Genomic DNA, 22,839 nt, shown 5'->3' on the forward strand with positions numbered 1-22,839 from the left:
GCGGGACCTGAGCCGTACTCAAGCCGACGACAAAGCACACCGCACGCCGTGTCGTACTGCAAACTTTAATGTCTGAGTAAAATCAAGTTCATTACACACATTAAAAATAGCGGAAAGTTCACGCGGAGACATGAAGCTTCCAATCCCCATCTTTGTGACTGTGCTGTGTGTGCACTACATATAAATAATAACACAGGTAGCTTTACATTTGTCAAACATACTCCATACACAGAAGCATTTGTTAGGCCAGGATCTGGGAGCGCACTCACACTGGGTGCAGCGGGAGGAGTGTGGCACAGCAGTTATCCCCGGCAGGGCGATGGAGCAGCCTAGGACCGCGCAGGCAGGGCAGAGGGTTCCACACCACTGACTCACACCACCGATTCACAAGGCTGTGCCGCTTCCAGCTGTTAAAGAAGCTGCTACGCATTAAAAGGAAATTCGTGGGGGAAAGCTGGCATTTTCCAAATGAGAAATACAAGCACATTGCTATATACATGATTAAAGTCAATTAAACCACTTCTATAACCAGTGCTGAAAATGGCACTTGTGACAACATGGGGCAGCAACGAACAAAGCCAACTGAATGAAGGATAGCAATGTTCAACCAGAACACAAGGGTACAATTTCATATGTGTAGGAAACATCGCATGTTGGGTGTAACCACTGACTGCTAGGACAGGGCAGCCCTCAGCCTCAGCAGGACCAACATTCAGCTAACTCATTAGCATTCAGGAACTTGGAAACCAAAACGCTAATCTTGTTTTATCTGAGCAGAAAAAAAAAAAAAAAGTGAAGAAACACAAAGTCTAACCAGAAACCAAAGTAAATAATACAGTAAGAGAATAAAAGTAAGATTATTATTATTATTTTGAAGGTGTGGAAGGGCTCTTATTTTAATCCCACTGTGGTAGCAGCACTTTAAAAACCTTTCTTGGACCAAAGCAGAAACTCAGCAGTTCATTAACAGAGTAAAGTCTTGGAGGTGCAGTTTCTAACAAGAGTATTTTGTGTAAAGCTGAAAACTTCTGTAGTCCAGAAGTCTTTATTCTCAGTAAAAATTCTGACCAGAAAGGGGCACGGTACTGAAACACCCACAATCGCTCTTTTCCTATGTGCAGTGTTAACGTTTAAACACAAACCAACAAAGTAACAGAGCTGTGTTTTTCTTCCATGCAAACTTTCATCTTAGAAATGAAGGCACAAATGTCCAGCCTTAACAGGAAAAACCCCAAACTTAGCAATGGAAATATAAAAAAGATGTGATTATGAGATTCTGACATCACCCTGAAAAAGGGACCGGAAATAATTGTAAACATTTAAACAAGTTATTGTCCAGTGCACCATTGTGACCCTGAAAACACCCTTAATTCCTTACCACAAGGTTCTTATAGTTTGAATAACAGTAAAGGTGGTACTGAACCAAACCAGTACATTAAAGAGGACAAATGGCTACCATGATACCTCCTCTAAGCTCAGTAATTTTTTTTCATTTATATAACTTAAGCAAAAGAAGATTCAGCCTTACTTCTACGAAGGTTTGGCTAGGATTTGCAGATTAAATATCCACCTAAGCCTCATTAACCAGAAAAATAATTAGGAAAAGGAACCTAGAAGTAAGCCACTAAGTAGTAAAGTGCCTAAAGCTACAATGCTGACCCAGGTTAGGAAATTTACTAAGTTACAGCACATTATTTACATGGTTTTTTGTTTTTTTTTATTCCTCAAGAAAGAGGGATTTTTCTCTGTCACTACCTACAAGTAGCATGGATAACAGTTTTGTCATTAACACTGAAAAAGAGATGAGTGAAAGGTTTACTGTAGCTTTCTGTTAATTATATGTTTAACACTTTGGCTTAAGCGGTAAGTAGGTGACTCAAAATCAGTGTGTCTTAAAGCCACAATGCATCCAATATTTCTGTTTCAAGGCCATGAGATGATCATTTAGCTAAAACCCCCCTGGTAGGTTGCCACCGCCTCAGTAACAGGTCATTTAATCATTTCATAAATTTTCAATCATTTCAGACTTCATAACTGACTTTAAATGTACATTTAAAAATACTTCTTTAAATGTGATGCAGTAAGTACAGTAAGTACCTCTTTGCAGAAACACCCAAAAGCAGAACACCCAAAATCATTATAAATCCAAGGAAAACGAGGCAGCATTTGTAAAATTAGCTTGGCTCTGGCAAACAATTTTTATGTCCTAAAAAACATTTTTGTTCTTAACGCATTCCAAAGCACAAAGACAGTATATGCAAATATTTTATCCTCCATTTTCACTAGTCATAGTACAAATACGTATGGCATAGTACATGTCTGGATAGCAACAGAAATATTAAGAAAATAGACACTATCTAAATCTTATTAGGAATAGGAAGGCACCACTGATTTGAGGTTGCGTCCAGACATCAATCAGTCCATATTATTTTTATTTCTAGCATTCAGGCCAAACTCTTTTCTGACTAACCTATTCAAAGCACTTCTCTTCTGGTTTTCTCACCACAAACAACACACATTCATAGTAGTATTTCATCATGGAGAGTTCATTCACAGTGTAAGTTGACAGAACAGATTCTTTCTCCACCTGGAAAAAAAGCGTAAGTTTTCAAAACATTTTCAAGCACTACCCAAACTTCTCTTAGTGAAATAAACTGCTACTTAATTATAGCCCATAGATTTCAAAGCCTCACACTTTAAAAAAATGAGGAAAGCAAACTTGTGATGCAATTACACACAACCTACTCTCCTAAAAGTTTTTTGTCTATGACGCTAGCTTGAATGAACTTTAAGATAAACTTTTATTTAAAGACTTTATCAGGTCTCTACCAATACTGCTCAGTCAAAGCTACATCATCTTCTTACCTCTATATGGAAGCCATACTGCAGTATAACGTTTTTTATATCCTCATAGCTTAACTCTATTGAAAGTTCATTTGCCAGATTTTCAAAGTGGTAAAGAAGAGGACCTGGAGTGCAAACATAAAATGGAAATGTCTATCAAAAACATTTTTAAAACCAAAACCACATACTGAAAATGTGAAGAATGCTAACATCCAGACCCACTAAGCTGGAACATATTGCTATCACTGAAATACAGTATTCTGTGCAAAATCACAGTAGTTCAATTGCGTATGCAAGAATGAAGTCTCATTTCCCATTAAATCATGTTTTCTGTACCTTAAACTTTCTTCCATTCTATCAGTCTACTATCACTGCTGTGTGTACCAACTAGAATGCAGGCCAAACCATGATCTACTCAAGACCTGTGCTCACATTCTGTGACTGACAAGTTTATCCCACACAAAATGTTTAATAATAGAGTTTTGCCTGCCAGTCTCTCACCATAGGAAACTTAAACCCTGTTTTTAGTTAAGATAAGGAAACCCATAAATCTCATTTCCAAAACTTATACTTAGGAGCTTTAATTAATAGCAAGAACACAGCACACTAGAATTGTCAGATAACAAAAGTGTGACACATGTATGAGAAACCTAGCACTGGGAAGATACACTTCAACATTTCAAATCATGTGCTGGTAACTTGACTGTAACTAATATTTGAACAAATGCTGAACACAAAATTTAAAAGTTATGTGTGTTCTTATCTCCACACAGTCTTTAGTACAGACGCCTTCATCCCCACAACTATTTCATAGCACAAAATGCCTGCTATGTGAGTAAAGGGAAGTCAGAAGTTGCAAGAAGAAAGTTGGTCACACTTGCCTACATTTATCCATATGCCTCCAGGCTTCAGTATTTTCCATATAGTATCAATATAATCAATAACGTTATGTGCTGTATCAATGAAAAAGCAAGTTGCTATGCAGTCCCAAGTATCTGTGTAAGAACAATAAAATGTACAGATTAATTTAAATTTTCTTTTCCCCTATAGAAATTCATAATTTAACACCAGTATTTGTTTATACGCTCACTATTTCCTTTAAATAACAGTAACAACTGAACACCACACTTAAATTAAAAGTAAACTGTCATTTACAAGAAACTAAGTGCAAAACATTTTATGTTAAATACATTTAAAGCATGAATCTCCCTGTTTGTCTCTAAACATGTATCATTGAAATTGTAAAAGTTTAAGCTTCTGAAATAAAATAAAAATCTTAACATTCTTAAGATAACATCTTCAGAACAGCAAGCAAATGTAAGGAAGGCAACTACTGTAAAAATACTACAAAAAATAACAAAAATATTTTAATAGTGGTGAAAAACTGCTATGAAAACAGAATGGATGAGAGCTGTAACAAAAAATAGGCATTCCAAGTGATATCTAATGCTGTGTGAGGATAAAATACTGACTTTTATATAACCTGAATATTTATTTATTTATCTAGCTCTACCAGGTTCTGAAGAAATGAGATGTTAGACTATATATAAAAGTTAAGTATGTGCTGCCTTTGATCTAGTCTTGTGCACATAATTGACAGAGTAGGTGCTAAATATGGTCATCTGAAGGTTAATTCAGCTCCATCATAATAGACTGCTTTGGCCACAAAGAAAACAGCACAACTAACCTACCATCACAAGAGAAAAAAGTGGTATCTGTACTGGCATAAGTCTCAGTCTTTGTTACCTATCACTGCCACAGCGTATCTCGGAAATACTCATGACTGACCAGTAAGCACACATACATCTGCTTTAATAACAGGAAATAAATAAGTAAGAAATACAAATTTGTATATTTTGTACTGAATAAGAAAATTAACTTTCTATTCCAGCTCATAACATCATCTTTCCCGATCAGGTTAACCTTTCCATAATTTTTCCTTGTTGACTTATTCTAAAAGACACAACCGTAACAAATGTTCATTAGGAAAGGAGGAAAGGATGCATCCATTTTTTTATTTTTATTTTTTAATAACCAAAACAAAAAATTGATTTAGAAAAAAAATATCTTACTAACGCTGGTACTTTTTTGCTTAATGCTCATAGATATTGGTTATATTCTGTTTATGTGTTTATATATTACAATCACAACAAATAGTCTGAACCACGCAGCTGGTCTAAATGATGATTTTACTCACTGCATTCAGAGTAAATTTCTTGAAAATCCCCTGCTGTCATAGAGAAGTTTGAACCAGAAGGAAGACTGTGAGGATCAACATCAGGGAAGTAAATTGGACGTATCTGATCTGCAGATCTTTTGTTATTGCTAAACTGATGAATCCAGGGGTAAAGCTTACATGAGTTAACTTCAGAACATCTAGAAAATATAGAAATTGGAACAATTTAGTTTCAACTAATTGCTTACACATTATCTAGAAATGTACGAGACAAACTTCCAACATGCTTTTTTTTTTTCGTCAATGAAGCTCATGCTAAACCTATTATTGTTTTTTCACCTTATCTAGTTCAAAACAATTCAGGCTGCCCAACAATTTATGAGCTGTTCAAAATAGCAAATTCAGTCTGACACATCAACTGAACCACATGATGACTGCCTTTTCTTCATTTTAATTTTTCTCCTTTTTACAATTATTCCCAATTTCCCCAACAAAAATGACTAGAATTCCCTGCATAGAATTACTGACACTTGTGATTTAATATCCATAGTAATTATAAGCATTTTGCATCAATCTTTTTTTCCCCCCTATTTACAGAAAGGATTCTCTTACTTCTGTACTTGTTTTAAACTTCCTTGACCACATCTGTTCTCATCCAAGGCCTTCCTGCTCCTGAACCATAAAAGTTTCAAAGGCCAACAAAACAAAAGCATTTTTCGGATGCCAACTGAAATTATGCATTTAAATTTATATATATATATAAATAAATAAATGAATGAATGAATGAATATATTTATTTATATATGATAAATAAATAAATAAATATATATATATATATAAATTCCTTTTTGCAAAGTGTAATTTTTGTAATTCCATTTTAAGTCAGCAAAATCTAAAATACTCAACTTATGTCAAGTATAAGCATGCACTAATAAGTATGTCATCATAAAACAGAACTTGTGGATTGACATGACCAACTAGAAGAACATGTATTTTAAAAACTGACAAAAACAGCATGAAAATATGAGGAACACCTTTACACACAGTCCTGCAAAATCAATATTTAATTGAAAAATGAGGCGATTTTCATTCCCTGAGCAAAAGTGTATCCTGCTCTCTAGCCCAATTATTAAGGCTATGTTACACACGCATCACTAAATTCAGATAACAGAGGACACATCTATCCAACAGAACACACAGCAAACACTTGTAAACTGCAAGCAGTCCACCAGCTTGTAGAAAACACACTATTCACTGGAGGATAAAAAAAAAGAAAAATCAGTGTCAGAGTCCTAGAAATAACAGTTTTTACCTTTGTAAATATTTGTATTTAATCCATAAAAAACAGAAATACCCCACAATGCTGCTGTTGTATGAGCAGCAGTATACTGAGCACATTAACTGATGTTTATTTGTCCACCATGTATGGAGATAATCAGACACATGCAATTAGCCAACGAAAACAATTAGGTAAAAAACTGTAACCACAGGGGCATCATTTTCTTAAAACAAAACATTTCAAAATCTGCCAACAAATGTTTTGTGCTAACTATTGTGGCACTCTCATGTGCTCAGAGTCAATTTGTACTAGCCTATGAATATTCTGTGTAAGAATGAAATTTTCCAAAAAAGCAAGGAAAAGGAAAAAAAAAAAATCTGAGTAGATCAGAATGGAATTTTTTTCTGAGCTATAAGGGAGGAAACACCTCTAGATATTTTTTTTTTCCAGCACAAATTGTACTAATGTAGACTTCCCAACAGTTTTAGAAGGAATTACTGATTCAGTATAAAAGACTAATTCTTATGTTTACAGTCCCTCTTGAAAAATCTTCCTTTTTACTCAAAAAAAAAAAAAAAAAAGTCAACCAAAATAACAACAAGCAACGAAGCAAAGAAACTACAGCAAATCTTCACGTTTCCCTCTTTCTGCAAAACATGTTAGATAAAGTTGACATCCTCAAGTAAAACTGTGACACATTTCATTTCTTTTCAAGAAAAGGCAGAACATTTCCTGTACAATATTTAGTCTGAAACGCTTGCACTCCAAAAGATAGTGAGGCCATACCTTACTTTTGACCACTGATTTCAAAATAGAACGCTAACTACTTTCATCCTAAGGCACTCACGGACATGCAATAAGTAGAATTGAGCAGCCTTCTCAAAGTGTCAAGATTTATCTACAAAGATGTTTTTGCATGAGACCAAGGATTAGCCAGTTTTTAATTAGCATGAAATACACTTCTATTTAAGAGCTCTTCTTAAAGCACTCTGTTATTTGGGTACAAAATTTTATATTACTTCACCTGAACTTTTGGTATGCCTTCCAGAGGCAGGAAAACAGGTTATGCTTTTAACAGCTTTTGTTCTTAATAAAAATCACAGGGAGTCTGTTCATCACCTCTGCCATCTGTTACAGACTGAACTCATCTAAATGTAACAAAAAGAAACCAGCAGTAAGAGCCTTAAATCAGAATAAATAAAGCAGAATCAGGTGGGTGTCTTGGAGCCACTGGAGTTTAACTACTCCAGAACAAGTGTATTTTCAGATTAAAACTTCATAATAATGCATTTTAATTTTATACTTCAAATATTCACAGGTGAACATAGCTAGGCCTTGATGCATTTCCTATATTTAACACTATCAAACCTCATTCAAGGTGAAAAAAATGTCATAACTTAAGAGAATTTATTTTTTATGTCTGTTCAGATCAGCAGGTATCTCTGCACACAGAAGACGTTAGTCATATGTAGAATAGACTTGCTACTCATGACAGTACCTTATATTCCTAAAAATAAACTAAGGTCAGCCAGGGGCACAAGGCAGATCGAATCTGTAAACACACACTAGCAAAATCCTTCTAATTTTATCAAATGAAAACCAGAAATGTATTTAAACCAGAGTCTAAGATTAATCTGCAAAATTTTTGAAGTTTTTTTTTTCCTTTACACTTGTCCTTAGCCGCTATGTTCTGCTCACGTTGATCAATGCTTATTTTCCAAAGCCAGGAAGGTAAATATAGATTTCCAAAGGCTAACAAGGAACAGACACCTAATACTAAAAACAAAACTCTCAAAATTCTGTAAAATTTTCCAAACTGATATCCCAAGGCATGATCAGATCTGACAGTAAGGAAATCAGCTGAAATGACTGGAATTCAGTTAGTGTAGCAGTTACGAGTATTTTTCTTCCCTGCAAATAACAAAATTTGTAACTGGTAACTCTCCCAGAAACAAAGTGACACCCAATTTGACAGTGTAAGATCAAAAACAGTTAGGAAGTCCAATCTATGCATGCCTTTTCGTTAAATATATTTTCTATAAATAGAAAACAACAAGCAAATGTTTAAAGATGCCATACTTTGCGAAGGTGAAAAACATGTTTGAACCAATATGACTGCCGAACAATGTTCCCAAAAATGGCAAATTAATACTTTAATGCTACTTTGTATAGTTCCAAAAATTTCAAAGAAACAGAAAGGTTACACAGTTAGGGAGGAGGGGATGACTTCCTTTCAGTAGCTGCAAGGTATTACATCAGCTTAACTATAAGATGCAACTTCCAGCATCAGATGACAATCACTGGAGAATAGTGCAAAAGGAGAGCAAATATATGTCTAGCAACATCTTATTTTCATTACATTTATCACTACTGCTTTAATCAGATATGCAACAGTCATATCTTGTGACAATGTTTGCTTAAGAAGTGGTTCAGTGTATCTGCATAATTGTTTTCCATTTTAAAATGGTGCCTAAGATTTTAGTATGAAATCTAACGCTGTTATCACCACCATCAAATATCATGCATGTAATTAATTAGTCCACATTTGACAACCTGTGAAACAGGTGTACTTTTTTTCTTTTTTTCCAGAAAATGATGGAAAATAAAAACAGTAGCACTTACTCCAGGTTACATAGGGAATCTGTGATAGAATCTAGGCATTTTAAGTTTCATAGCTCAAAACCCATGCTTCCTGTTGTATTGTTAATGACTTACCCATAGAACTCAGATATAAGCTTCTCTTCTCCCCATTACCCTAATCATTATTTGCATCAAAACATTCTAACAAGTGGTTATTTGTGTCCCACGTTATGACTTACAAATCTGTTTTATTTATTCATTTTTTTTATTACTAATAACTTCACCTCACCTGTACCTGCAGGTTTTGATCAGGAAGTAAAAGATAAGCTATGTACCTGTTGAGTACAAAGTTAGAAGAAAAGAGCATAAAGAGGCTCCATTCATTTCCTTGGCAAGCATAACCGAGCATAGCTATTTCCCACGCCAATCTACCTAGCCCAGCACCAGGTACCAGGATATTAACTTTGGAGAAATCCCTGCAACAGAACAAAAATAATAGTTAAGTGTTTATCTGATACCTCTTAACAAAGCTTACAGAGGTCCAGTCAAACAATTTTTTTTCCATATTCTTGGATATTACAAATATTTCCTGTATGACTTTACTTTTTAAAGGCAAATGGAGCCAGTCAAGGTCATATCATTTAGCCATATAGTCAAAATAATTCATAGAAAATGACCAAAAAGAACATAAGAAACCCTTATTGAGAATACAGTGCATAAATATAAAACAAAATATTTCTTCTGAAGACTTCTACAGTTATTAAGCTAAAATAATTTCTTAAGTGAATTTCAGGAATAAAGAACATGATTAAATAGCACCATTTTCTGTTTCTGTGATGATCACTGATAACCACTACATTTTCTAGAAATCTTCTTGATTACGTTGCATGGAAAATAAACAAGCATTTTGAGATCAGAAACACAAAGCAAATCAAACTTCCATGAGCCGATGAACAATTCAGACAGTAAAAACTTTACAGCAGTTACCCTTTCAAAAACCGCGTGTGTTAAATATGCCTATTAAGTGACAAAGGATTCTCTAAACAAAAGAACAGCACTGTTCTCTACCCTTTCACTTGCCAAAACTAGACATCAGTACAAGAACATCAGAATATCACCAGCAGTGTGTAGCTACTGAGAGATTTGCAACAACTTCTCATCTTTCAAGAGCAGAACTAGAACTGCTCTTTCAGGTAACAAAGTCAGACACACATATGCATACATTTTAACTGACATACTTCATCATAATACAACCAAACCTTCTCTTCTGAAAGAAAAACATTCCCACACAAAATGGAACAGGTACATTAAAAAAATAATTTTCATGTTTCCAGTCCTCAACAAGACTCTGCAATTTCATGTATCAAGAATGCTAGTCCATCCTCTCACTGCATGTCACCTTCAAAGACCAACAAGTCATATAAACAATTAAATGAATAAAGACACAATAAGCACTTTCGAGTACACAATGAAAGAAAGCAAAGTACACAGCCTTTGACTACTTAAAAATTCAGACTGCCGAAACAGATTCAATAGAGCCACTAAGCTGCTGCACAATTATGAAGTTCAGCCTGGGAGACAAGTAAATTCTAAAAATCAGTGCAACTCTAGAAGGTTATTACCCAAACCCCTGAAGAAAGTATTACCTTGTATAACCCATCTAGAAAATCAAAAGTCATTTTCATTCAATTATACTTACAGCTATTTTGCATTCTGATTAACAAGTAACAGGATGTCATGACTATGTAAATAATTACTTAAGATTTGCTTAGCAACAGCTTCCCTTGCCTCTTCTACAGGGAAAAAATGATGGTAAGCTAGCCAGGGAGTCCTCCTTAAAAAACAGAGAGACTAATTCAAGGATAAACTAATTGCTTAAGACAAAACTTTTGAAAATAGGAACTCAGATTAAAGATTACTCAGGTAGAAGATTCTCATTCTTGGAGGTTATTAATCATGTTGTATCTGTTTGCTATTACTCAAGAGGTACTTCTACCTTATCTATTTTTTTATTTCCTTACAATTCACCATTATCTAAGAAATTTTTAGATCTGCGTGGACACTTCCACAGTAAAAGAGAAGAGTGAACCAAAAAAGGCATTTTTCTTAAAAATAACCTAATGACAAGGAGTTAGCTACACAGGTTTAATTACAGTTTACAGTTTGTACCTGTACTCACCCCAGAACAAGACAAATTACCTCACTGTAAATTGCTTGCAGTTTGCTTCTACTTTTTTTTTTTTTTTTTTTAAATAAAGCATAACAACACTATTTGATAGAGCAAATTTTGACTGACAAAGCACTGCTTATCAACATAGTCAACAATACTAAATACACATTTTCATCAGCAATGAACAAGAGTGTGCATGCCACACTTACCAATGTCTTCATGGCCATCCAGAAGTTGGCTCACCTTTCATGACACTACTGCCGTTGCTGAAACACACCACCTACCACCTCACTGTGCTTACATCCAGTTTAGTCACCATAACAATCCAGCAAGTGTCACTGCATGTCAGTGGGTGCCATTTTTTACACATGGAGGAACGCAATGACACACCTTTTGTTCCACAGACACTTCTGTGTCAGATGCCATTTTGTCAGACTGTCCCTCTGCTGCCATCTGTCACACAGCAACAACATGTAATGGAATGCTGCCAAGAAGGTTCAGCCTCTACTACCACACCATCAACATCCACCTCCAATGTCCTGAGCCAACATTAAAACAGGAGGCATTACTTACAGAACAACCACCACAAATTTAACAGTGAACAGGCCCAATTTTCAGTCTTTTCCATTCTTTTAATATTATCTCTGTTGAGAGCTTTTGTTGTTGTTGCTATTTTTTAAATATAAATGCTTTTCAAATAATGTAATTAGTAATGAAATTAGCTAAAATGCATGATAACCTGAAGGATAATGTCTCTGCAAAGCTGGCAGTTTAGGCTTCTCAACCCCATATAAAGACCTGCAAAGACTTCAGTGGGAAGGAATAACACTGATGATACTCTTTGCTCTTAAAACCAATGGTTAAAACAAAGTTGCAGCTGAATCACAAATCTAGATTAAATTAAAAACTCCAGGAAGACAGTCATATTCTATAACAAGTTAAATAAAATCTTAAAAACCAGGAGCTTTAAGGTCATTATAATGTGACTGACAGAATGCAAAAAGTATACCTAAGACTAACTGGGGGAATATGAAGATTCTCCGCCACCTACCCCTTACTTCCCCCCACCTTTCCACCTACTCCCCCCACCATGTTAAAAAGAAACTCAACAAACTCAGAACTAATTACTTCTTTCTGGCAATCCTAATCATGAAAACAACTTGATAGATTAAATATATTTAGACATATTTAAATTTCAAGTTAAAGCTGGTTCAAAAGACAAAGTTAATGAGCAGAAGTTTATATATGCCAAGTTCTTACAGCTCAACCATGGAATAACATTTAACTAATTTGAAGGTTAACCATTTCCTTGTTCCTTTTGAGCAAGAAATTCAGTCTTCATGTCCATAAGGGTAATCGTCAAATAGAATACAGAAGATAAAAGAAGTACACTTAGATTTTCAACTTTAAGTTTCTCCTTAAAAAGTATACTTTAACAATCTTACTCCATTGAGAGACCAAAATATGTTTTACTGTTTTCTCCTGCAGAAAACAATTATCATGGCTCTTTCAGGTCCAAGAAATTCAGACAGCTTCACCAAAAGAAGAACAATCATGTAAGCTGAATGAAATGACATAATTCAGTTATCAACACAGGAATCCTACTGCTTCTTCAGGAAGAATATAACTTCACTTTAAACTGCTTTGTTGATCCAACTAACATTTTCTGTGCTAAGCAGAAGAAAGGAATTATTCCTTAAGAGCTTACTTTTTTCAAGTTTTACATGACAGTCTTGTCAGGAAACAAGATAGCAGTGGCTCTTACTCAAAACACTGTTCAAATGTACAGCTAATTTCAACCAATGTTTGCATCTCTTCTGCATCCCAGAACAGCAAGCATAAAGAATACTTTGCTACTTCCTTTCGTGTTCTTTATAGTCAACAGAACTTAAGAGGGTCACGCTTGCAAATAATAGCCACAAATACGAGACCAGCATGCATGGAGCAAAACATACTTGGGTTGTTTTTAAAAAGTATATTATTTTTTCAGAGGATTCCAGTGCAAGTAATCAATACAAGTGATGTTTACCAGAAACTGAATGTACAATTCTGATCAAGTCACTAACAAATAAAGTATGGATTGTATTAACAACACTTCAAGTATTTATTTTTTTGTGAAAAACATATTGATGCAAAGCTGCCTTCATCATCAAGCACGAGCAACACACTCTTTCCTCAAGTAATTGAATTTAATCTCAAGACACTTCAGCACACTCCACTATAAAAAGGAACTGCAAATGCAAAGAAATGTGCAGCTGCACCTTGAGGTTCCATCTGCAGGTTCTCACCACCAGTCCTCTCAGAAGCGAACAGACCATGCATCCATCACAAACACAACAGAAAGAATAATTTCATCATGGTCAGCTCAGTCTCTGTTTATCTGTTTAAACTGAAATTGCTCTCCACCAAAACTTTAAAAAATGAGCCAGACTTGACATCCAACCTGCACTGCCATGGAAGTTACCTTTTGCCAATACCAAGATCACAAGCCTTGCAACACAGGAAAAAACAGCTAATTTTGCTACCCTAGTTTTTGTCTCAAAGAATATAGCAGCTTAGAACAGCTTGTGGTCACTGAAAAATGGACAATTCATAGTTTACTTAAGTACTGCCACAGCTCCATGATGGTCACCAATATTAAACTTTTAAAAGAGGTATGTACATAATACAAATTTCTTAAATACAATACTTCAAACTCAATCTTGTAGCAGACATGTTTCATCTATACAGTGGTATTTCAATATTCCTGCACACACAAAAAAAGAACACCTCTGGGATTCAGAGTTATCACAACACAGAAGCACTGTCACTCTAGTCCAACAATCACTGCCACCACCACCAGAATTCATACTACTTTGGGAAAGTGCAATTAACTTCAGATTTATCAATAGTAACGTCTTCCTAGTATCAACTCGACTTTATGTCAAATAGGTACAAGAAAAAACTTTCCAACTGCAGTCATGTATCTCTAAGACTTGATAAGACAGCAACCTCTACCACAACCGAAAGGTTCCTTCCTTTTATGATAACTGACAAAGCTAGTGCACAGGAAAAAAAGGTGAGCTGCTATTTGGAAGATCAGAATAATTACTTTCAGTACTATGACTTTTCCTACAGGTATGCTCTAGATGTACACAAGCTAATTTATAATATTTAATTCATATGTGGAACATCAAAGGCATACTATAAGAAGTTCACCCTCATATAAACTATGTGCAGTGGTGCATCTACACTGAGATAAATTAGCCCAAAGCAAAAGAGAAACCAAGCAATCTGACTGACACTGCCATTTTACCATACAAGATTCTGTTCTGCTGTCACTAAGTGAAAACCAAACAATGGTCAGTGAAAAGTATTCACAAATTGGAATAAGTGCATTATTAGCAATCTCTATCAAAGTGAAAATCCACAGTAACAGCCATCTATAATAAAGCTAAGTTCTGGCCAGTTAGATTTATGAGTACTACCCTCTCAATTTTTCCAAATATGAGCAGGAAGCTTAAACTGAAACTACTTTCTACTGTGTCTAAATGGCACAATTATTAACTATGTAATTCTTACAACAGTAACTTCTTCCTGGACTCCACCAGCACACTTTTACTTAAATTTACCAACAAGAACCAACCCACACTAGCTACTGCTTCTGTGCTGTTGGTGGGTTTTTTTTGTTTGTTTGTTCATTTGTTTTTAACAAGCCAATGCAGTAACAAACCTATCCAGATATGTGAAGCAATTTTTAGTAATAAAGGCCTTGTAACATCTGTCTGAAACTAACATTAGAACTACATATTTGTAATAAAACTGTAGTGGCAGTTACAATTCTGCTTCCTTTCTCCTTCCAACATTAAGGGAAATATTAATGCCTGAAGCTCTCACAAGGTTTTTTGTTTTGTTTTTTTAATCTGCAGCATACACGCTCTGAAAACCTTCTAACTTGCAAACACTAATTCACTGAGCACACTTGAGAGAATTTAAACAATCTCTTAAGTCCTATTACATAAAAAGTTAAAAGAAATCCTGTTGTATCAACTTGAAGAAAATCCTGGCTCACTATTTGAGAAGTTTGAGATTGTGCTCTTTTCCAATACGTTCTATTAAAACTTTTGATAATTAGAACTTTTGATTAATTCCATATCCACATCAGTACTTTTAAACCTAAGCTTTTCATTAATGCATAAACAAACTCTGTTAGATTTGTGCAACAGCATGTGTCCATACAAGAAGTAAGACTTAAAACACCATTACCATCTTTCTTTTGGAAAGTTCTTTACAATTTCACTAATTATTGGCTGGTAGCAGGAATCTCGCTCAGGTTTCCCCTCTTCACTCCAGTCTCTGACAAATTGCTTCAAAGTAGACTTCAATTTATCCATATCAAATGTTGAAGCAGGTGTAATCTTCCCTCTTCCCTAATTAATGTGGGGGAAAAAAAATGTTAATTAAAAAAAATGCACAAGTATCTTCAGTCTTCAGTATCTTCAGTATGCACAAGTCTTGAATAATAAAATGTAAATCACAAACAGACAAATAACATGCTACAATGCCTGCTGAGAGTTTTAGCCAGCACATGACTTTCACATCTGAGCCCAGGGTTTACATCCAACCCAAAATGCTTAACAAGAGTTTGGTGGTCTCAGTTCAGCAGCCAGGAGACCAGGCTCCATGCCACAAAAGCAGTATGTAGTATGACAAAACAGAGTTCAACTTGTCGTCCTTATGCAAGAAAGGACCGGGGTTTCACTAGCACAGAGAGTGAACTGTTTACCCTGAGAAGATGATCTCTTTAGGATCTAATAAGGCAGTGCTGAGAAGCTCACACTAGCACTGCCCATTACTGTACCTCAGCTGCAGATATCAAAAAGGACTTCAGTTTCCATCTCTGCCACTCTGAATCCTGAGTGGGTTTTTTTGTTTGTTTGTTGTTTGTAATAGAGATGTCACAGTGAAAAAGCAGATCAACAGTGAGAAAGCTTTGCAGATGCTAACAGTAAGAATATTTGGACAAACTAAAACTGTAACTCACTCAGGATTCAACAAAAAAACAAAAAATCCTACAGAAAGAGACAACGCTATTGAGCTGTACATAGTTAACTGAAATATTAACTTGAAACTAACACCATGGAGCAAAAAAGTTTCCTTCTAAATTGTTTTGTTTTTAAAAACATGTAATTACTGTAAATTGTCACATTAACAATTAGCTTTCATTAAAGCAACTACAAAGACTAACATTGTTTGTCAGCCCTACAAGATGAGAAAATAGAAGCAAACAAGAAACAGTAGAGGAGAAAAAAAGAAGTAAGCCAGACACCTAAAGGCATTAAACATAAATACAGAAAAATCCCAAGGTGTACAAAATTTGATTCTGGAGTATGAAAAAGTTAGTTTAAACATACATCTTCTCCATATTCTTTATTTTCAAACATATGAACGCAGTCATTCACAATGGTCTGCAGTATTTCTTGATTATGATCAATGCACTTCCGAATCTTGTCAAGGTGAGGAAGGAACTGAGGAAGGAGACTCTGTTGACTAGCTGGAAGGGATTTAAACTGCCGCTCTGTTCTGCTCACACGTTCATGCATGTTCGTTCTAGAAAGGAAAAAGTTTAACATCTTCAGATACTCAGCAGCAACAACTGCACTAAACACAGACAATTCCTTTTAGGCTACACCACTCAGAATTATTAATGTATTTAAATTAAAAAAAAACAAAAAAACAAAAACAAAAAAACAAAAAACTGTTCATAGACTGTAACTGCTTACCAGAAAAAAAAAAAAAAGTTTTCAAGAAACATTTAGGTAAAATTGTTACTTAGTTAGCTCTTCTACAAAACTGAATAAATGATCAACATATGAACTCATCAAAAGTAGCCAGATTGCTTCCCAAAGCCAATTTACACTGAATGAAGCAACCAAATATCGTAGTAACTTTTGGCACAAATATATATATATATATATATATATATATATATATATATATATATATATATATATGAAAGATATGGAGTGAGAATAGGGAGCCTTAAAATCAAGTGCTTCTGAAAGAACTGTAACAGAAAAGGCTATAAAACAATGGAGTTCAGGTAATCTGACTGCCAAGAGACAAAGGGTCTTCAAGTTCTGGCACTAACAAAGCCTGCCTGAACACTGACTTGATTTGCTACTGAACAGAGGACTTTCAGACAGTTCTATTTGATATGTTCATTTAGTAAGTTAAGCCAACTGAGCAGAGTCATAGCAACTACAGAACGTAAAAGTCGTTATCCCAGGGCAAGGGATATTGCCCCTTTGGATAGGAGCAAATCCTTTTCTCACAAGAAGCCATACTGTAGTTTCTCAAACTGTAGTAGAGCTGGAAATTTGTAAGGTGCTGGGCTACTTTTAAATGGGATAGAATTAATCTCCCCTGTAGTAGCTCATATGATGGTTTATTTTTGACTAAAAGTTCTAGCTATTGCTTCTACACACACTATTAAGGCTTTCTCTTCCTCATGCAGCCCAGACAGCCAGGCTGGTGGCACGCAGTCAGGACAGCTGACCCAAACTGTCCAAAGGGCTATGTTGTACTGGATGACACTGCGTTCAGCAGTAAAAGCTGAACAAAGGAGGGGGAAGGAGAGATATTCAGTTACAGCATTTGTCTTCCTCAGCAACCATTATTTGCGATCAATCTTCGCTTTCCTGGAAATGGCTAAATATCTGTCCAGTCATGAGAACTTGCACATGAATTCTTTATTTAGCTCCATATGCTTGTGCACTTTCTGCTTTACTTATTAAACTTCATCCCATGAGTTTTTACACTTTTACCTTTCTTACCATCTTCCTCATTGTAATGTGGAGAGTGAGCAAGTAGCTGCATCAGCCTCAGTGTCCGCAACTGGTATAGCTGCTGTAATTTTAGTTGCAGCCTCTGTCTGGAAACCTGACCAGTTAAAGTCTCCAGTGTTACATCCATACTATCAAAAGGGTCATGTACACTGTAATATATAGTGAGTTTATCTGATATTTAAGAACAATGAAGCATTAAAGAATACAAACAAAACAAAACAAACAAACAAAGAAGAACTGATTCTCTGTAGCATGGGGTATCCAAACTTTTGGCTTGCTTGGGACATACTGAGTGAAAAGAAATTGTCCTGGGCTACATACACAAAATATTGTAACATGAATGCATAAGTAACAATTTTTATGCAAACAAAGCAAAACAAAACAGAACAACAAAAAAAGAGAGTGCAACATAAAACTAGTGAGATATTTGACCCTGTTTCTCGGAAACTAATATATCAGTCTGGTTTGATGATGTTGTGATTTAACCTGGCAGGTGGCTAAGCACCACACAGTTGCTCATTTCACAGTGGAATAGGGGAAAAAATAAAAAAACAAAGTAGAACACGTGGGTTGAGATAAAACTATTTACTAAGATAGAGAAAAGGAAATTAGTTATAATTTTGTGTATATACACACACATACACACATATAAATGCTACAGAACTAATGTCAGACAAGTAATTACTCACCACCTCCCAACCGATGCCCAGATAGTGCCCCCGAGCAGGAGAAGAGAGCCAGGTGTACTCCCACCCTCTTTCATAACTCCTTCCTCTGGATGTCATATGGCACAGAATGTCCTTTGGCCAGTTTGAGTCAGTTGTCCTAGTTCTGCTCCCTCCCAGCTCCTCGCGCCTTTTGCTGGCAATGGCTATGGCCCTGTGCAGCACCGCTTTTCAGGCAACCATCAACACCTGTCTGTTACCAACATTGTTTTTCTTCTAGAATCAAAAAGACAGCTTCATACCAGGCATTCTGAAGAGGGCAATTCCATCCCAGCAGAAACTAAAAGAGATGGAGGTAGCTGCAATGCTCAGTGAGCTCTCAAGGTGCTCATCAGAGATTTTCAATGGAATTTTACTCCTCCTGTTCTTCACCCTTGAAAATAATTGTTCACAAATGCAGCTACCACCACAAGAAATAACATAAATAAAGCATTATTGTGAAGAGAGGAATATTTTTCTCTGGTAAGAAAGGGCTTATAGAAGTCTGGCAGAGAAACACAATTACATTTCTCTTTGAGTTGAAAGTCTGATTGTAACTCTATACATTCCACTCAAAAATTCTCAGGTAATGTATTTATGTCGTCTAAAAACTGAGTCATAAATATACAAAAAAATTGGTGACGGTCTGTGGTGGGCTTGCAAGATATTAGCACTGCACTGCTCTCCGATCCACAGTGTTCCACTGCCACCTACGCAATCTGCACTCAAGCTATGTACAATTGACTCATGAGCATCACTAAAAACAAGTAACATTAAAATTGCATGATCTTTTCTGACTTCATTATGGCTGCATGTGGTTGGACATTACGGTGCATGGGTTGGACATGCCTACTCTATAGAAATTGCAATGGCTGCTTAGCTCAGTACCAACATTTTCCAAGTTTTGCCAGTAAAGTTCTTTGAATCGTAATGCTTGTAATCCTTTTAAAGCTGGACTGCAGCCTTTTTGAAAAATGAAAATTATGTGAGATCAAAACTACAAAAATATAAAGTTCTGCCTGTCTCCAATCTGAAATCTGGAATCATCTGAAAATGTATTGCTGCCATGTTCATACAGGTGTTTCCTATTAACTCTTTACATTATTAATACATGCAACTCCACTTAAACTTCATTACTTCTCTGAAGCAGAAGTAACTTACTTCAATTTCTATACCAGAAATTTAAGTCATATCCACTCATTACTTGTTTACTCAATCTGAAGATTAAAAAAACAACCCAGAGGCACAACTGAGCATGAAGTTGACAGGGATGTTTCTACTTTCTAGGGCCTGAAAATACCACTAAACCACCGATATGACAGTTATTTATTAGGTCAAAAGGCCGTCTTTGATATGACCAAAGCGAACTACAGAATTCTGCTTGAAAGAAACATCAAAAGGTCATGTAGTTCAACCTCCTGCTAAAACAGTATTTCTAATAAGCAACAATAAAAGTACCCAAGGCAGAGAAACAATAAACAGAAAGAAGGGTTAGGTGTTACCCACTTTACATGAAGAACCTCACTGGATATACTTGCTTTACGCTGGCAGAAAATGCTCTGTGCATAACAATGGGTGAAAAGTATAAAATAGGCAATGTTAAGTATACCCCAAACACACATCCCAAGCCCACAGGAGGTGGCTTACTGAAATAACATAGGCTGTGCTTTTTCAGCCAGCCTCCCTTTGCCACTGGGCCTGGCTAACTGGGATGTTCTGGCAGAATGGAGACTAGCAAATGTGATGCCCATTTTCAAAAAAGGGCTGGAAATATGATCCTGGTAGCTACAGACCTACTAGTCTCACCTTGGTGCCCGGAAAGGTTATGGAACGGATAATCTCAAGAGCCATCAAGGACCAGTTAAAGGTCAACCAAGAGATCAGGCCCAGTCAGCATGGGTTTACGAACGGTAGAACCTGTCTGTCAAACTGATTTCATTATATAACAAGGTGACCCATTTAGAGGATGACGGTAATGCTGTTGATGTGGTCTACCTGGACTTCAGAAAGGCCTTTGACACTGTCCCTCACAACATCCTCATGGAGAACCTGACTGCCCACAGTTTGGATGGGTGTACACTCCACTGGGTGAAACAGGCTGGATGGCCAGGCCCGAAGAGTTGTGGCCAATGGAGTTAAATCCAGTTGGTGTCTGGTCATGAGCACTGTCCCCCAGGGCCTGGTATTGGGGCTGCTCCTATTTAACATTTTTATCAATGAACTTGATGAAGGGGTTGAGTAAGTTTGCGGATGACACCAAGCTGGGAGGGAGTGTTGATCTGCCTAAGGGGAGAAAGGCACTACAGAGGGACCCTGATAGACTGGTCAAGGCAAACTATGTGAGTTTCAATAGCGCTAAGTGTCGGGTCCTGCATTTTGGTCACAACAACCCCAGGCAACCCTACAGGCTTGAGTAGAGGCTGGAAAGATGCCTGATGGAAAGAGACCTTGATGTGCTGATGGACAGTGGACTGAATATGAGCCAGCAGTGTGCCAGGTGACCAAGAAGACAATGGCATCCTGGCTTGTATCAGGAATGCTGTAGTGAGCAAGACTAGGGAAGGCACCCCACCCCTGTATTCAGCATTGGTGAGGCCTCACCTCAAGAACTGTGTTCAGTTTTGGGCACCTCAGTACAGAAAGGACACTGAGACGCTGGAGCAGGTCCAGAGGGCAATGAACCTTGTAAAGGGCTTGGAGAATATGCCCTGTGAGGAGAGACTGAGGGAGCTTGGGCTGTTCAGTCTGGGGAAGAGGAGGCTGAGGGAATACCTTATTGCTCCCTTCCAATACCTGAAAAGTGCTTCCTGCAAGAGCAGAGTTGGTCTCTTCTCACTGGTGACAGCTGACAGGATGAGGGAAATGGCTTCAAGCTGCACCAGGGTAAGTTTAAGTTGGATATCGGGAAAAGTTCTTTAAGTGCTGGAACTGAAAAGCTGTTGAGTCACCATCCCTGGATGTGTTTAAGAGCAGTTTGGATGTGGTGCTCAGAGATACGATTTAGCAGAGGGTAGTTAAGAGTTACGGTAGTATGGATAGGTTGTGGTTGGACTTGATGATCTTTAAGGTCTTTGCCAACCTGAATGATTCTAGGATTCTATAACTTTATTGTCCTTTCATTCAATGGATTTAATTCCTTTCTTCCCCCTTTCTTTTCCTTTTCCCTAAAGAGACACAGCCATTTTTGGAGTCATCAAATTCCTACAGACCAAAACTACACTACACAAATGGCCTCCATAGGCTCATTTACAGCTCATCTGAACACGATAACCAAAACACCGTTTTCTTTTCCTGGCTGGTAGGTGCGAGTACCGTTTCTGATACTCGACCAAGCTGAGAAGCTTTTCACCTTAGCAAAGCGCCCTTTTACACCACCTCACGGTTTTTCACCGACACCGAGAAGGCGGTGCAAGCCCAGCCGCGAGGCGCAGCAATGCATATGGCCGCAGCCGGGGGCAGAGCCCGGCGGGTGGCCCGCAGCACGACGCCGTCACACGGAGCCTGGGGCTCCAGGATCGGTCAGCGCCGCACACGCGGACGGCGGCCTCCAGTGTAAGGCGGCAGTCGCGGTTACCCGTAGTATCGGAAGGCGTTGATGATTCTCCGGAAATGCTCCCGCTCCATCCGCTCCTCCTCCGCCTCCTCCTCCACCCTGGCTGCCGCCAGCGCCCTCGGTTCCTGCGGCTGCCGCCGCCGCCGCTCTCCGCTCTGCCAGGCCTCCTGCTCTCCTTCCTGATCGCCGCTCCCGCTCTCCGCCGGCCACGGGAGCCGCTCCTGCTCCTGATCCAGCTCCTCCTCGCGGCCCCGCCGCACCGCCCTGCGCATGGCCTTGGCCGGCGGATCCCTGTCGCCGCGGGGCGGTGGCGGCAGCGTTGGCTGCGCCTCACGGGACACCGCGCACGCGGCCGACATCCCCCCGCCGGCAGCCGCCGCCAACGGTCGCGCACGCTCGATCGGCCACTTCCGGGGAGGGCCGGGCCCAGCCGCGCGCACGCGTCGCCAAAGACGCGCAACGACGGACGAGGCGGGAGAGGGGCGGGGCGACTGGCGCAGGCGCAGATTCGCGGCCTATCTCCTTACGGCGCCTCGCTTCCGCCCTTGGAGGGAGGTGGCGGCGGCGGCGGCGGCGAGCGGAGCCTGCGTGTTGTGTCCCAACGGGGTCGCTGCCGGTGGAGAGCAGCGTCCTGCTGAGCGGTGGCCCCGCAAACTCACTGCGGGTGAGCCCCGCAGTGGCTGCGGGGAACAGCCTGCTGCTCCGC

At 38.0% G+C, this 22,839-nt stretch overlaps 1 protein-coding gene across 2 annotated transcripts; it reads right to left on the reverse strand.

The window, feature by feature from the left end:
* Positions 1-51: 51 nt before the first annotated feature.
* CARNMT1 (carnosine N-methyltransferase 1) lies at positions 52-22,544 on the reverse strand. 2 transcript variants are annotated; one of them, XM_032441481.1, is made up of 9 exons: positions 22,155-22,544; positions 16,443-16,638; positions 15,295-15,458; positions 9,215-9,355; positions 5,042-5,220; positions 3,726-3,839; positions 2,866-2,969; positions 2,471-2,587; positions 52-407 (listed from the first exon to the last, which is right to left on the reverse strand). In XM_032441481.1, the coding sequence occupies exons 1-8, from the start codon at positions 22,490-22,492 to the stop codon at positions 2,471-2,473; spliced, it is 1,353 nt and encodes a 450-aa protein (XP_032297372.1). In that variant the 5' UTR covers positions 22,493-22,544; the 3' UTR covers positions 52-407. The 2 variants fall into 2 exon arrangements, with proteins under 2 accessions (XP_032297372.1, XP_032297373.1); XM_032441482.1 differs by lacking the exon at positions 22,155-22,544 and adding an exon at positions 18,566-18,715 and having other exon boundaries at positions 52-2,587.
* Between the last annotated feature and the right edge of the window lie 295 nt (positions 22,545-22,839).

This window comes from Coturnix japonica, chromosome Z (genome assembly GCF_001577835.2).
Source record: "Coturnix japonica isolate 7356 chromosome Z, Coturnix japonica 2.1, whole genome shotgun sequence".
NCBI classification, from domain to species: Eukaryota; Metazoa; Chordata; class Aves; order Galliformes; family Phasianidae; genus Coturnix; species Coturnix japonica.

Excerpts from the sequence above, each read along its gene's own strand:
- CARNMT1 (XM_032441481.1), bottom strand. The coding sequence starts at position 22,492 with ATGTCGGCCGCGTGCGCGGTGTCCCGTGAGGCGCAGCCAACGCTGCCG. Across the intron at positions 16,639-22,154 it reads AACGCCTTCCGATACTACGG|AACGAACATGCATGAACGTG; the intron begins GTAACCGCGACT and ends TTTCCTTTCTAG. Across the intron at positions 2,970-3,725 it reads AGGCATATGGATAAATGTAG|GTCCTCTTCTTTACCACTTT; the intron begins GCAAGTGTGACC and ends TTTGCACTCCAG.